Genomic DNA, 13,548 nt, shown 5'->3' with positions numbered 1-13,548 from the left:
AGAGGACAGGCAAAAAATAATGGCAAAGAGTTCTTGAGCATTACTTTGTGCCAGCAGTGTGCTGAGGATCTTACACACGTTGTATTTTGTCATCCTTGCAATAAGGAGGGTGCCATTTGCCCTCCTCATTTGTCCAGGCGAGAGAACTTTCCTGAACCTCACCTCGAACCTGTCCGCTGTCACGCTGGCCCGTCCGGATCACCGGCTGGGCGCCAGCCCCGATGAGCCCCTGACTAGCCATCATCCTTATTATTTACTGAAGGGTTGTCAAGAGCTACAGATCAGGGTCAAATGAGGAGCGCCCGCACAGAAAGGCGCGGGTCACCTTCAAGCCGAAGTGTTTATTTGGCTAAGGTGCCGACTCAAAAGTCTACCTGGAACTTGGGACGCTTCTGCTTCTCCTGCTTCTTCTTTTGCTCCGGCTCTCGCTCCGGCTCTTGCACCGGCTCCTTCTCCAACTCCTCCTTCTCCTTCAAATGCTCATCCAACTTCTCCTCCGACTCCTCCTGGACCTGGTGCTCGGCGGCGCCACCATAGTCCAGGGACCATCGCTTACTTTCATAGGCCTTCTGCATCTCGGTTGCAGCCGCCTCCGATGCGACTCGAGAACGCTAGAGGGGGCCACATCCAAGAGCTCACACTCGGCTTCCGGGTCCTCGCGCAGACCTGATCATAGAGAAGCCAGAGGAGACTTCAGCTTCCGGCTGCTCTAGGCGCTTCGCCGGTGCAGGTAAGCTCCATGCGCTCTCGGTCGGTCCCGAGCCCCTCCCTCCAGGGTCGCGGCCGCTCTGCTCTCTAACCGGAAACGTGTCCCTCCTCACCCCGCCCCAGCGCAGACGCAGTGCTGAGCCCACAGCTGCGGGACAAAGAGTGACGCACGGAGCCGGAGTCATGGCGGCGACGGAGCCCGGCTTGGAGGCTACTGGGAGCCCCTCCGCGATGCCGCCGGAGAAACAGGAAGGAGCTGGCCCGAGCTCAGACCCTCAGCATAACTCTGCCGGCTCCTCGACCACAGGGTTTTCACCGCCTGCCCTTGAGCCTTCCAGCCTCAACGCCGCGGTCCCCGAAGCGATTCGTACGCCCTCGGCGGCGGCTTCCGCGGCCCCTGAGCTGCCCCTTGAGCCCACGCCCCTAGGCTCGGCACCGCAGGCCGAAGCCGCAGCGCGCTCCCCGCCGGGCCCCGGCGGCTCCCGGCTGGGCCCCGAGACGTTCCGCCAGCGTTTTCGGCAGTTCCGCTACCAGGACGCGGCGGGTCCCCGGGAGGCGTTCCGGCAGCTGCGGGAGCTGTCTCGCCAATGGCTTCGACCCGACATCCGCACCAAGGAGCAGATCGTGGAGATGCTGGTGCAGGAGCAGCTACTCGCCATCCTGCCCGAAGCGGCGCGGGCCCGCCGCCTCCGCCGCCGCACCGATGTGCGCATCACTGGTTGAGAAGCGGTCCCGTGGGCGGCCCGGCCTGGGCGCGCTCTGGGAACTGGGGCCAGGGTCTCCGGGCTTGAGCCTGGCACCGCACCCCGTGTTAATGAAAAACGAGTTTTGGCAGCTCCTGTCGTCTGGTGTGTCTCTTTCGTTCGTCCTTTATTGGGTTTACTTTACCGAACCTATTTCCCACCTTTCTTGCTGGTGGCGAAATGAAGTTGGGAGCCCATAGAATAAGGCCTTTGTTTCCTATTCCCCGTGCGTTTGTTGGCTATTATGAGCTTTTTAGATGTTAACTAGACCTGAGCCATCCCTCCACCACATCTGGGAAATTTTTCTCCTGAGCTTCCAAGGACCCACTTGCGTTTCCTGCAGGCGAAATAGGCTGGCTCTATTAAATGCTCACTTAACCGGCTACCATGCCAATACAGCCACCAACGTGCTCCACCTTCCCTTGGGTACAGGTTTTGCAACAGGCTCAAGATACTGGTCTATGTTAATGTGAAGCGTTTTACTGTATGCCCTGACAGACTAGTTCTTATGAGCTCTGCCTTAGGCCCAGGCTTGCTCACCTCCTTCCTTGCTATTAGGTCTCTGGTAGGATTTAAGAAGCAGAGCTCTTTGTCTCAACTTCTCTGATAGAAAAAAAAAAAAAGAAAAGCTGAACTGGTGTGAATTAATGGACTGTTTACATTACTGAAGCTACTCTTAATTCTTTTTTATTTTATTTTATTTTTTTTTACAACACATTCTGTGTTCAAACTCTTAATTCTTAATGTCTCCAAGTGGCTCCCTTTTATTTTCTAAACAAGATAATTGTTTCGAAAGGGAAGAAAGAATTTGGCAAGTGATGGAGATGACCTGTTATGAAATCTTAGAACCCAGTGTTCTGTAAGGTTTTTGCCCACCCAGGAAGGAGCTAGTTGGGGTCCATAGGCAGCTTGGATTGGTCCTATTGCAGTGAGGCAGGACTTGTTTTCCTTGTACTGCTTTCAACAATCAAAATCTAATAAGCCTGCAGCTGACACCACCAAAAAGCATCAGCCAGACTGGGTTGGGAGCTGGTGTGGGACATCTTGCTTTTGAATATTAAAGACAAATAAATTCAAAGTATTTTTGCTACTTCTTGGGATTTCTTGCAGCTTGCACCCACCTCCCTGCAAAAGATTGATCTGTTTAGAAGATAAAAGCAGGCTTCCTTTAAAAGGTAATGTTGGTCAGGGGCTGTGGCTCACACCTATAATCCTTGCACTCTGAGAGGCCAAGGAGGGAGGATTGATTGGTTTGAGTTCTGGAGACCAGCCTGAGCAAAACTGTGACCCTGTGTCTACTAAAAATAGAAAAATGAGCCAGGCCATGTGGTGTGCACCTGTAGTCCCAGCTAATCAGGAGGCTGAGGCAGGAGGATCCCTTGAGCCCAGGAGTTTGAGGTTGCAGTGAGCTATACCAAGGGCGCCACAGTGAGACTCTTTAAAAAAAAAAGTAATGTTTATAGAAGATTAATACATATTTAAAATAGGGTAAAGAATTTTATACAGTCATGTATTACTTAACCATGGGGATATGTTCTGAGAAATGCACCATTTGGCGATTTTGTCTTTGTGTGAACCTCATAGACTATACTTACACAAACCTCAGTGGTACAGCTTGCTACACACCTACCATGTTTCCCGAAAATAAGATAGGGTCTTATATTTATTTTTCCTCAAGAAGACACCTTAGGGCTTATTTTCAGGGGATGTGTTATTTTTTTTAAGGTACAGTACAACAATCTACATTTATTCAAATAGAGTTAAGTTGTCTTCTGGAACATCATGACTCTCCAAACCCCCAATTTTATCCTGAATTTCTTGCGACTCTATTTCCTTTAGAACCATTGGCCCCAATCTCTCATGTTGAGCAATAGAGCGCTCATTGTCTTCTTTACCGCTCCACGACCCACAAAATGCATGGGTTGTGCAGATACACTGCATAGTCACGCCCATCACTAGGTCTTATTTTGGGGGTGGGGCTTATATTGCACAAATGCTTAGAAATCCTGCTAGGGCTTATTTAATGGGTAGGTCTTATTTTCGGGGAAACACGGTATCTATGTAATATAGCCTATTGCTCCTAGGCTACAAACCTGTACAGCAGTACTGAATATTGTAGGCAATTGAAACACAATGGTAAGTATCTGTGTATCTACACATAGAAAAGGTACAATAAAAATACAGTATAGCATAAATAGCTGGGTGCAGTGGCATGTGCCTACAGTCCCAGCTATTACTGTGCCTGAGGCAGAAGGACTGCATGACCCCAGGAACTCTAATCCAGCTTGGGCAACATAATGAGACCCTGACTCTTTAAAGAAAAAACATCTTAAAAGATAAAAAGTGGTACACCTGTGTAGGGGAGATACCATGAATGGAACTTGCAGGACTAAGAAGTTTCTCTGGGTGAGTCAGTAAGTGGTAAGTGAATGTGAAGGCCTACATTACTATACACTTCTCCAGACTTTAAAAACACTGTACACTTAATATATTAAAAAAATTTTCTTCAGTAATAAGTTAACCTTAGCTTATTTTTTACATTATAAACTTTTTGACTTTTAACTCTTGTAATAGCATTTAGCTTAAGACACAAACACATTGTACAGCTATACAAATATTTTCTTTATATATCCTTAGTCTGTAGGCTTTTATCTACTTAAGAAATTTTTAATTTTTAAACCTTTTGTTAAAAACTAAGACAACCCACACATTAGCCTACACCTACACAGTAGGACCATCAAGACATCAGTAGGCAATAGAAATTTTTCAGCTCCATTATAATCTTTTGGGAGCACTGTGTAAATGCAGTCCAGTGTTGACTGAAACATTGTTATGCAGCGCATGACCATACTTCAATAATACGTGACTGAAACATAGCAACAAGAACTTGTTTTATTTTTTCCAAATACAGATACAGAAGTTTGCATGTTTTGCAAATATTGCTTCAAAGCAACATTTCTATATACAGCGCCTTCTGTTCTAATAGCGCGTAAACATAGATATGTATCCACAGTGCAATGTTGGCTCATCAAGGATCCACCTTGCATACACATCACTTAAAGAAACAAAATGATTACTCAAACCAGAACTGTTTTTGTCAAGGCAATTTTTTATAGGTGGATAGTTTTTTTCAAAAGACAAACTTAGGTAGTGCACATATTTCTAAATGGTAATAGCAATGTTTGCAAATAACAGTTTCCAGTGCTCCAACTTGGGGTGAATTCAACTTGACCTAGGAATTGGGAATAGAGCCCCTCAACATGGCTTTAAATTAGGAAAGCACACTGAGGTTATGAGAACTTGGGGGGAATCTTCCCTGCTTCCCTAAGGACAAAAGTCACAATGAGTAAATTGGGATTATTTCCTTTACTTAAACAGTAAACCCAGTAATGGCCACTTGGTAAAATTAGAGTAATTCATTTTCTGCTTCCATCTTTGAACAAGACATGAAATTGACTGCCTTAAAAGTTACAGCTTCCACAGATACTCGAATTTATTTTCAGAAAAGAAAAATAATTATACCTCACAGTTGTGGCTATAGGAAAATCATCCTGTTTCTTCCCTTTTCAGACAAGCATCACACAATTCTCAAATGCAGCTGTCTGAACATAGATGCCATGCACACTCCTTGAGCATTTCTTCCCACACCAGAAACACGAATGTTAGCAGTGGGAAACGGCCTCTTATAGAAGAATTATATCAGCTTTATTACAGATGTTATAGCCACATGTATTCCCTCTGATGGATAAGCTACAACAGGTCAATTTATACTTGTCCTATAATTCATTTCATATCAAATGGTAAATAAATCACTAGACAGAGCATCCCTTGAAACAGATTTTAGTACAGAGGCCTGAATTCATGACCACAGTGACCTGTGCCTATCCATTCCAAAGGCTGCTGGAGATACTGTCATTGCTATTGAGATACTGGCTACTTCACGTTTACATAGTAAATATTTGCAGCATATAACATTACAGATTCATAAACCCATAATTAACTTGTAAGTGTTAATGGACAACTGTGCTTTGATTTTTGACTTTAGTGATAAAAAAACGAAGTAGTGAAATGGGTCACTTTTCAAAGCATGGAACATTTTCTTTAACTTTGCCTAGTAAGGAAAAACAAAACAGAATATAGCAATTACATGTGGAACTGTAACCTGCAAAAATAACACAAATATCGTCTCACACGGTACAAACAGGTTGTACCTGGACCTTAAGCAGCATAATCACTTTGATCTCACAAAATAATACAAACAGGAAATTTAAAGTGTTAAAGTATATTAACAAAACAACTCTGAACATACCCTTTAGGGAAGGAGAAGAGCGGCACATGTAGAATCTGAAGTTTGTTTTCAACAATATAAAATAAGGTAATTCCCCAAACCACATTTTTCATAACAAATCTTTATAGTGAAAGAGTTCGAAATTTTGGGAAACCCTTTTTGGACATTAAATAGAACTGGGAAGCTGTGAATATTAAGAAGTAGGTAAAAAAATGCTGTCCTTTGGGTTCCAGACCCTGCCTGTTTCAGTTTGAAATTCTTCCTAGATTCTTATGACAGTGAGATTCTAGCTCCTCCACAGGTTGTATGGGCTTTAGTAAAAAAGCCACAGCCCAGCCAACTCTGGGGTGAAGGCGTACAAAACTTGTCCCTGGTACCATGAAGTCATGCAAGAGATGTGGTGAGAAAAGTGAAGAGTCCTAACGCAAGTCAGGGTAGCCAAGGCTCTGCTCCTTCCCACCCTCCACCGAACAGTGAAGTCACAACGTTCCCAAGAAGCTAGAAAATGAAAATGATGCCTGCTGCCTAAACACCATGCCAGGCAGAAACCAGAGGGTTGGCACGTGTCCCAACCCGAGAGAAAAGTCAATTAAATAAACTGCGAATTGAATTTACAACTGTTTCCAACTAAACTTTTTTGGCTCTCATTCCATTTATCATCAGTGGCACGATTTCAAGTGAAGTTTGTGCAAAAAGACTCTCTTCATTCAATGATGTGCACAGAAGAAGGGAATCCAAAGAGTCTATTTGCTACCTTCTTGGTAGGCTTCGAGATCAGAGTGCCCTGCCCTCCAGCAGCCAAAATGCCCTCTTTGTCCAATGTCTATCACACTCCTGCCCAGATCCCTGAAGTCAGTTGGTGTCACGTGCATTAGGCATGCTAGGTTTATTTATTTAAATACGCAAAGCTCCTCCTGCTGGTGCCCCAGGATTGTGCCCCCATCAGTTTTAGGTGCCCTAGTTTCATGTGGAGCAGCAGAGGGCGATCTGCTGCACCTTGCCCAGGTCCGTCAGCAGCTGCTTGATGCAATGCTTGAGTTGGGGAAGCCTGGCCAGTGGCTCTGGGGGCTCCAGTTCCCCGGTGTAGTCCAGCCAGCTCTCCAACACTGTTGGCATAAGAAAGAGAAAAGACCCAGTGAGTTCCCAACATTTGACTAGCAAGAGTTTCAGCACCTTATCCTATCTGACCACTCATAGGGGGCAGGGAGGAAGGGCCTTTTCAGCCAACATTATCTCAATACCTACTTCACAAAGTATTGCTGCTGGGACAAAGCTCAAATGCTTTAGAGCAACACAGTCCAAAAGAACTTTCTGCAATGATGGACGTGGTCTATGTCTGTGTTGTTCTATAGTACCGACTAGATATATGCAGCTATTGAGCACTTGAAACACGCTTGTGCAACTAAGGAACTGAATTTCAAAATTTTATTCAATTTTGATTAATTTAATTAGCTACACATTGCTAGTGGTTACTGTATTAGCACACAGTCTAGAAGGACCCTCTTTTTTCAGTATTACTCCTCACCTTTTTTTTTTTTTTTGGACACAAAGTCTCACTTTGTTGCCCCAGCTAGAGTGCTGTGGCATCAGCCTAGCTCACAGCAACTTCAAACTCCTGGGCTCAAGCAATCCTCCTGCTGCAGCCTCTGAGTAGCTGGGACTACAGGCATGTACCACCATGCCCAGCTAATTTTTTCTATTTTTTGGAAGAGACGGGGTCTCACTCTTGCTCAGGCTAGTCTCGAACTCCTGAGCTCAAACTATCCGCCTGCCTCAGCCTCCCAGAATGCTAGGATTACAGGTGTGAGCCACAGCGCCCAGCCTTACTGCCCACTCTTTATAAAACTTTCCCATGTTGGAAACCAGAGAACCTGCTGTTTTAGCCTCCTGTCAAGAAAAATGAAAATCTACAGAGAGTTAAAAAAAAGTCTGTTATTATCACTATAAATTCTAGTTTGCTTCATATTAATTCCTGATTGATACACAATCATCAGTGGCAGAAAATACTATTTTATTTTCTCCCTTTATTTATTTTTAGAGATGAGGTCTTCCTTTCTCACCCAGGCAGGAATGCAGTGGCCCTATGACAGCTCACTGCAGCCTTGAACTCCTGTGCTCCAAAGAACGACCTTTCTGGCTCAGCCTCTTGAGTAGCTGGGACTACAGGCGTGCACCACCACATCCAACTAATTTTTAAATTTTTTTGTAGAGATGGGGGTCTCAATATGCTGCCCAGGCTCGTCTCAAACTCCTGACCTCAAGTAATCCTTCTACCTGAGCCTCCCAAAGTGCTAGAATTACAGTGAGTCACCACCTATCCAAGGTTGGTTTATCTTGATGGTGTTCAAATGAATCTTAAATACAATGCAAAAGTCTGCTTACCTAAACAAAACCTTTAAGCTTTCCCACTGATTTTCATGTGTCTTTCGTACCTCTCTCAGGGTCTGGAGTGTTAGAACATGTATAGAGTACACAGCCCCAAATCAGCGGAGCACTATGAGGTCCTCTTAGAGGCCAATGAAGGAAGCTCAGGCTTATCCTCACCACACTGCCCACTTGGCAAGCCCAGGGCTGGATGAGGAGGGGTAAGGGAGACAGGAGTAGGTTCTAACTTCTCCCCTAAGAGAAGGTTCCTTTGGCAACAACAGAACATTCACCCTGTTTCCACAGTGCTAAGCTTCTTCTTAGGGACCCTCAAAATCTACTATTTTTCTGTCTGGCATTTGATCCTCTCTTCGCTCTCTAATAGCATGCTGTTCAGAGAAAGTGGCATCAGTTACGATTCTAAGGAGCCCAATGAAACCATTTAGGAGTAAAAGAGAAACAGAAAAGCCTCCATTTGCCTTAGATATCTCTCTCTCTCTCTCTCTGCCCTCCAACAGGACAAATCCTTCTCCAGGCCATGATCTACCCTGAGCCACCCCCTCTCTAACGGGAAGAATCACCAACTATCTTCAAGGCTCAGCTTCAATCCCAGGAGTTCCAGAAACCCATCCTGTTAGCACTGTCCTCCCCTGGCACGGCCTCATCCACACATGTGTCCTGGTCACACCTCAGGACCCCAGTTTGTATAACATGTGGCATTTTCCTCTTAGTTATTTCATGTAAATATGTTTTACCTCCTCAGTTACAGTCATCATACCCTGACTCTACGCAGAATCCTCAAACGTAATATTTATTTCTTAATTGAGCTCCACTTTAAAGATAAAAACAAATAATCAGGAAATAAATGAACAATCAGGAAAGAATTCTGTCTTCAAAAACCAAAACTGGCAACTTCCTGGGGCTCAAGAGAGACTGAACCGGGGCATGTTCACCATCACAGGTCCAATCCTCAAGGCCCCTCCGTTACCACCACCACCTGGAGAAATACCCATAGCTACATAAATGACTCAGTCAAGTCCTTAAATCTCTACTGGCTAAAGAGGAGAAGGCTTCATTTTAGATTTTATCAAAGGTTGAAATAAAAGGATTTTCAGATTAAAGCCTTAGACATCCTAAAAACTCAAGTCAAAATTTTAATTCCCTGCAGAACTTTGTTAGTAAAGATTTGCTGAGATTATGCATTTCCCGGAAGCAGAGCTGCTGGCCACATACTTGCCCTTGCAGAATGGATTGGAAGAGAGAGGTAGGACCCCTGACATCATGCATTGCTTGTAAGTGCCTGATAAATACTAAAAGTAAGGCTTGCTCAACTTGAGGGGAGAATGGTAAGGCTGAAAAGAAGAAGAGGCCAAGAATACACTGTCCAGGGGGGAGGGGGGTGGGTATATGCATACATAATGAGTGAGATGTGCACCATCTGGGGGATGGTCATGATGGAGACTCAGACTTTTGGGGGGAGGGGGGGAAATGGGCATTTATTGAAACCTTAAAATCTGTACCCCCATAATATGCCAAAATAAAAAAAATTAAAAAAAAAAAAAAAAAAAAAAAAGAATACACTGTCCCTGCAGAGACAGAGTAAGGGGGTTCAGACAGCAGCTGACATGAGGGGTGCACGCTCAGGGTGCATGCCAATGGCCAGGGGACCGAGGAAGGAGCCCTACCATCCAGCTCCTTCTCAATGGAGTCCATCCTATGTGTGACTTCATCCTGCAGAGATTCCACATGGGTCAGCAGGTTAAACTGCCACTGGTGCTGGGAACTCAGCAGTCCCTCTCCACCTCTGTCCAGCAGCTTCCGAGCAGGGGCTTCCTCAGGTAGGACCTTTTTGGAGACATATTCTCTCACCTGGGGATGCAATGGCATTTAAGTTACTATGTGGAGAAAGCCCCCAGTCCCTTTTTCAACCATCCAGAGTTCGCAACCATCTGAAAAACCAGCTTATTCCAAGTCTCTATCTCCCTTTCTTCCTTCCCAGATGGGAACTGGACCGAGCTTGCCTGCTGTGCCAATCCCAACCACCTCAGCACAGCACAGACCTCTGGCTCAGGGGGCTCCACAGCTGCTTCCCACTGATTGGCCCAATGTCCCAGCCTGAAATAGGCCTGAAATAGGCCTCACAGAATGGCTTCCAAAGCCCTAGGATCTGACCAGAGCAGGGCCAGTGTAGACAAGGATTAGTATGTGGGAATCATGGAAATTAGCTTTAAGTCTTAGCTCTCTGTCTCTTGCTGCATGTGTGACCCTGGATGAGTTACTTTACCTCTCTGAGCCTCTGTTTCCTCAGCAGGAAGGTGAAGGTAATAAAACCTAGTCTGAAGGTTCATGAAGACCAAATAGGATAAGGTATATAAAAACAATGCCAGCTAACAGTCAGCTCAATCAAGTCAGCAGCTGACATGAGGGGTGCATGCTCAGGGTGCATGCCAATGGCCAAGGGACCGAGGAAGAGATTTTTAACACTGGTTACATCATTTAAGCCCAGTGTTTCCTGATTTTGTGCTATGTGTCAAATACCTCTAAGAAATCTGCCTAGTCCACAGGACTACAAACCTTTTCTGGGGTTTGGGATAGAAATGAAATAGATTCTATCCAATATTTGTTTAGTGCTTACTATGTGCAAAGTAACGTACTGAGGGCTTTTCACAAATACATTCCACAGTAACTGAGGAGCACTGTCACTAGCCCCGTTCTACAAGCAAAGAAACAGGTCTAGTCAGAAAGGTGAAGTAAGCTGCTCAGAATCACACAGCGAGTGGCTGAGCTCAGAACTGAAATTGGGTCTGTCTCAAAAGACTGTGTCCTTACCACCCTTGCCCAACACTGTTTAGATACTGACAAGGGCACAAGGATGAATGAGGTACAATCCCCAGCCTTGAAGGGCTTATAACCTGGGGTCCTCCCTCTCAGCAACATGCAGCAATGTATTTAATGCTGGTGGTGACAACCAAAGGATTAAGTCTGTGAAGTAAAAATGACAAGGGTGGGGAAGCTCTCAGATCACACGAAGCCTCACTAATAACTGAGGACAGGGCACAACGAGACTAATGAACAGTTAAAGATGAAAACATTGGCAATGACAAAAGCGTTCTGGAAGAGAATGACTTGAATGACAAAAAACTCAGTAGCTCTTGGGAAAATTGATGAACCAGCAAATATTTTGCCAAATGAACCCTTCTTACCACAGAGCTACAAAGTTAAAAGTCAAAGTAACTACCATACAACTGGATTTAAAAAATTATGCTCTATATGATGAGTCAGTAGGTGAAAATAAATAAATAAATAAATAAATATATATATATATATATATATATATTATGCCTAACAAAACACTTAACATTTGCTCATGCTAAGAATTAGCGCCTAGGTGCAATTATAATGTAAACTGCCTTAAAGAAAAAGATGAATTTTCCTAACCCTTTTCTCCTTGCTACTTCCCACCTCTCCACCCTTACACCCCAATTACTATGCCATTTTATGGGCATTTCCTGGAATCAGTAATCTTTGGCTTAAGTAGGCTCTCCTAACTTTGCGCCCATTTTAGCAGACCAAAAAATATCTATGATAAGCAAATTTAAATACAGTTTTATTAATAAATATCTTTCACAGAATATGTAACTGTAGAAGGAGAAAGTCCAAGCACTCAAACCTGAATGAAGAATAAGTGAGCCACAAACCTTTGGGGAGCTGGGTTTGGGGTCACTGTCCCCCCGGCTCCTGTCTTGGTCTAGAGGCCAGCCCAGGCGCGGGGAGAGGGAATCATCACCATTCTCATGGAGGGGGTTGACTGCATCGTCGAGGGCAGAGCCCCGAGTCTCCACCACCAGCTTCTGCTCCACGGCAGGGTAATAGGCTCGGGGCTTCTGGTAGCAGTGCTCGCTGGTGATGTAGGACTCCTCCATGGACCTCGGCAAGGGTAGGGCCAGGGGCAGGGGCTTCTCCACGGCCCCGTTCAAAGTTCTATAGCTTGGGGCTTCCTCCTTGCTCCTGGCGTCAGTGACGTGGATGAGTTTGGAATGAGATCTCCCCTCCCCCGAGTGCTGTTTCCAAGGCTGGCACCACAGCTGCAGGTCAGGATGCTCCCTGCTTCTGTTGGGAGGGCAAGCAGGGAAAGGGCTTTGAAGTAACTGGCACCATTGCAAAGGCTTCTCAGTTCCCACATGCTCTTCCAATAGGGAGAGCAGCTCCCACCTGACCACAAACCACCGTTTGTTAAGCAAAGGGGAATATGAATCCTCGGTCTCTTAACAGACCCCTTTCCAGTAAACTCCCACTGCAGACACACACAGTAGGTAGGACTGGACTTGCAGGGGAAGACCTGGCTGCATTGCAATTCAACCACCAATAAGCAGTGCAGCTGGAACAACTCACTCAATCAGCCTCATTCCTGCTTCTTCCTCTGTGAAACTAGGCTAATTATCTGTCTGCCATCAACCACTGAGTTTTATAAGTGGATTAATCTGAATGGCAGCACTATGTTAGTGATACAGTGTTCTTCAAATGTGGCTTACTAAAAATCACTTTAATAATAAACCATCATGCCGGGTGTGGTGGCTCACGCCTATAATTCTAGCACTCTAGGAGGCTGAGGTAGGAAGATCGCTTGAGGTCAGGAGTTCGAGACCAGCCTGAGCAAGAGCGAGACCCCGTCTCTACTATAAATAGAAAGAAATTAATTGGCCAACTAATACATATAGAAAAAAAAAAATCAGCCGGGCATGGTAGCGCATGCCTGTAGCCCCAGCTACTCGGGAGACTGAGGCAGGAGGGTTGCTTGATCCCAGGAGTTTGAGGTTGCTGTGAGCTAGGCTGACCCCACAGCACTCACTCTAGCTCAGGCAACAATGTGAGACTCTGTCTCAAAAAAAAAAAAAAAAAAAATTTAAAAAAAACCCATCACAATAATCTGGGCGTGCGATAGCACTTGATTACAAAAATGCAATGATGACCCAGGGAGAGGGAAATAAATCAACTATCTCATATATAGGCCATTAATAATGAAGTTTCTAAAAATTCTTCCAAAAACTTCTGTTCTCACCATTTGAAAGAGAAAAGTATTAATATTAAGGAAAAGAACAGGGATTCTTATTCTTTTTAGGACCACAGGTTCCTCTAAGCAACCACTATGCTAGAGATAGTGTCAAAATAATATCTTTTGCTTACCAATCAAGAATGGTTTGGATAAAAGGATAAATAAAATGTGGTACATACATACAATACAATATATTCAGCTTTAAAAGGAAATTCTGACACATGAGACAGCATGGGTGCACCTTGAGGACATTATGCAAAGTGAAATATGCCAGTCACAAAAATACAAATGCTATAAGATTCCACTTATATGAAGTATTTAGAGAAGTTAAATTCATAGAGACAAAAAGTAGAACAGTGCTTGCCAGAGGCTGGGGAGACAGGGGGACTGGA

General features: G+C 44.8%; 3 protein-coding genes across 8 annotated transcripts in view; 1 reads left to right on the top strand and 2 right to left on the bottom strand.

The window, feature by feature from the left end:
- The window catches only part of CNBD2 (cyclic nucleotide binding domain containing 2), a 57,282-nt gene extending 56,707 nt beyond the window's left edge, over positions 1-575 (bottom strand). For both annotated transcript variants that reach the window (XM_012755222.3, XM_076011075.1), the window contains exon 1: positions 375-575. In XM_012755222.3, coding sequence (XP_012610676.1) covers positions 375-575 — 201 coding nt within the window. The remainder of the gene's footprint in view (positions 1-374) is intronic.
- Positions 576-580: 5 nt separating this feature from the next.
- On the top strand, positions 581-1,542 carry SCAND1 (SCAN domain containing 1). Its single transcript, XM_012755229.2, is given in 3 exon segments — positions 581-657; positions 659-730; positions 837-1,542. Coding segments are annotated over 3 exon segments (729 nt in total). The 5' UTR covers positions 581-595; the 3' UTR covers positions 1,432-1,542.
- A 2,777-nt stretch (positions 1,543-4,319) lies between these two features.
- Positions 4,320-13,548, bottom strand: part of PHF20 (PHD finger protein 20) — a 125,658-nt gene continuing 116,429 nt past the window's right edge. For all 5 annotated transcript variants that reach the window (XM_076011071.1, XM_076011070.1, XM_076011074.1 and 2 more), the window contains 3 exons: positions 11,802-12,213; positions 9,789-9,972; positions 4,320-6,845 (listed from right to left, as the gene is read on the bottom strand). In XM_076011071.1, the coding sequence (XP_075867186.1) occupies positions 6,703-6,845; positions 9,789-9,972; positions 11,802-12,213 (739 nt within the window). In that variant the 3' untranslated portion in view covers positions 4,320-6,702. The remainder of the gene's footprint in view (positions 6,846-9,788; positions 9,973-11,801; positions 12,214-13,548) is intronic.

Source organism: Microcebus murinus, chromosome 16 (genome assembly GCF_040939455.1).
Source record: "Microcebus murinus isolate Inina chromosome 16, M.murinus_Inina_mat1.0, whole genome shotgun sequence".
Classification (NCBI taxonomy): Eukaryota; Metazoa; Chordata; class Mammalia; order Primates; family Cheirogaleidae; genus Microcebus; species Microcebus murinus.
This window is presented reverse-complemented; position numbering and strand designations above follow the sequence as displayed.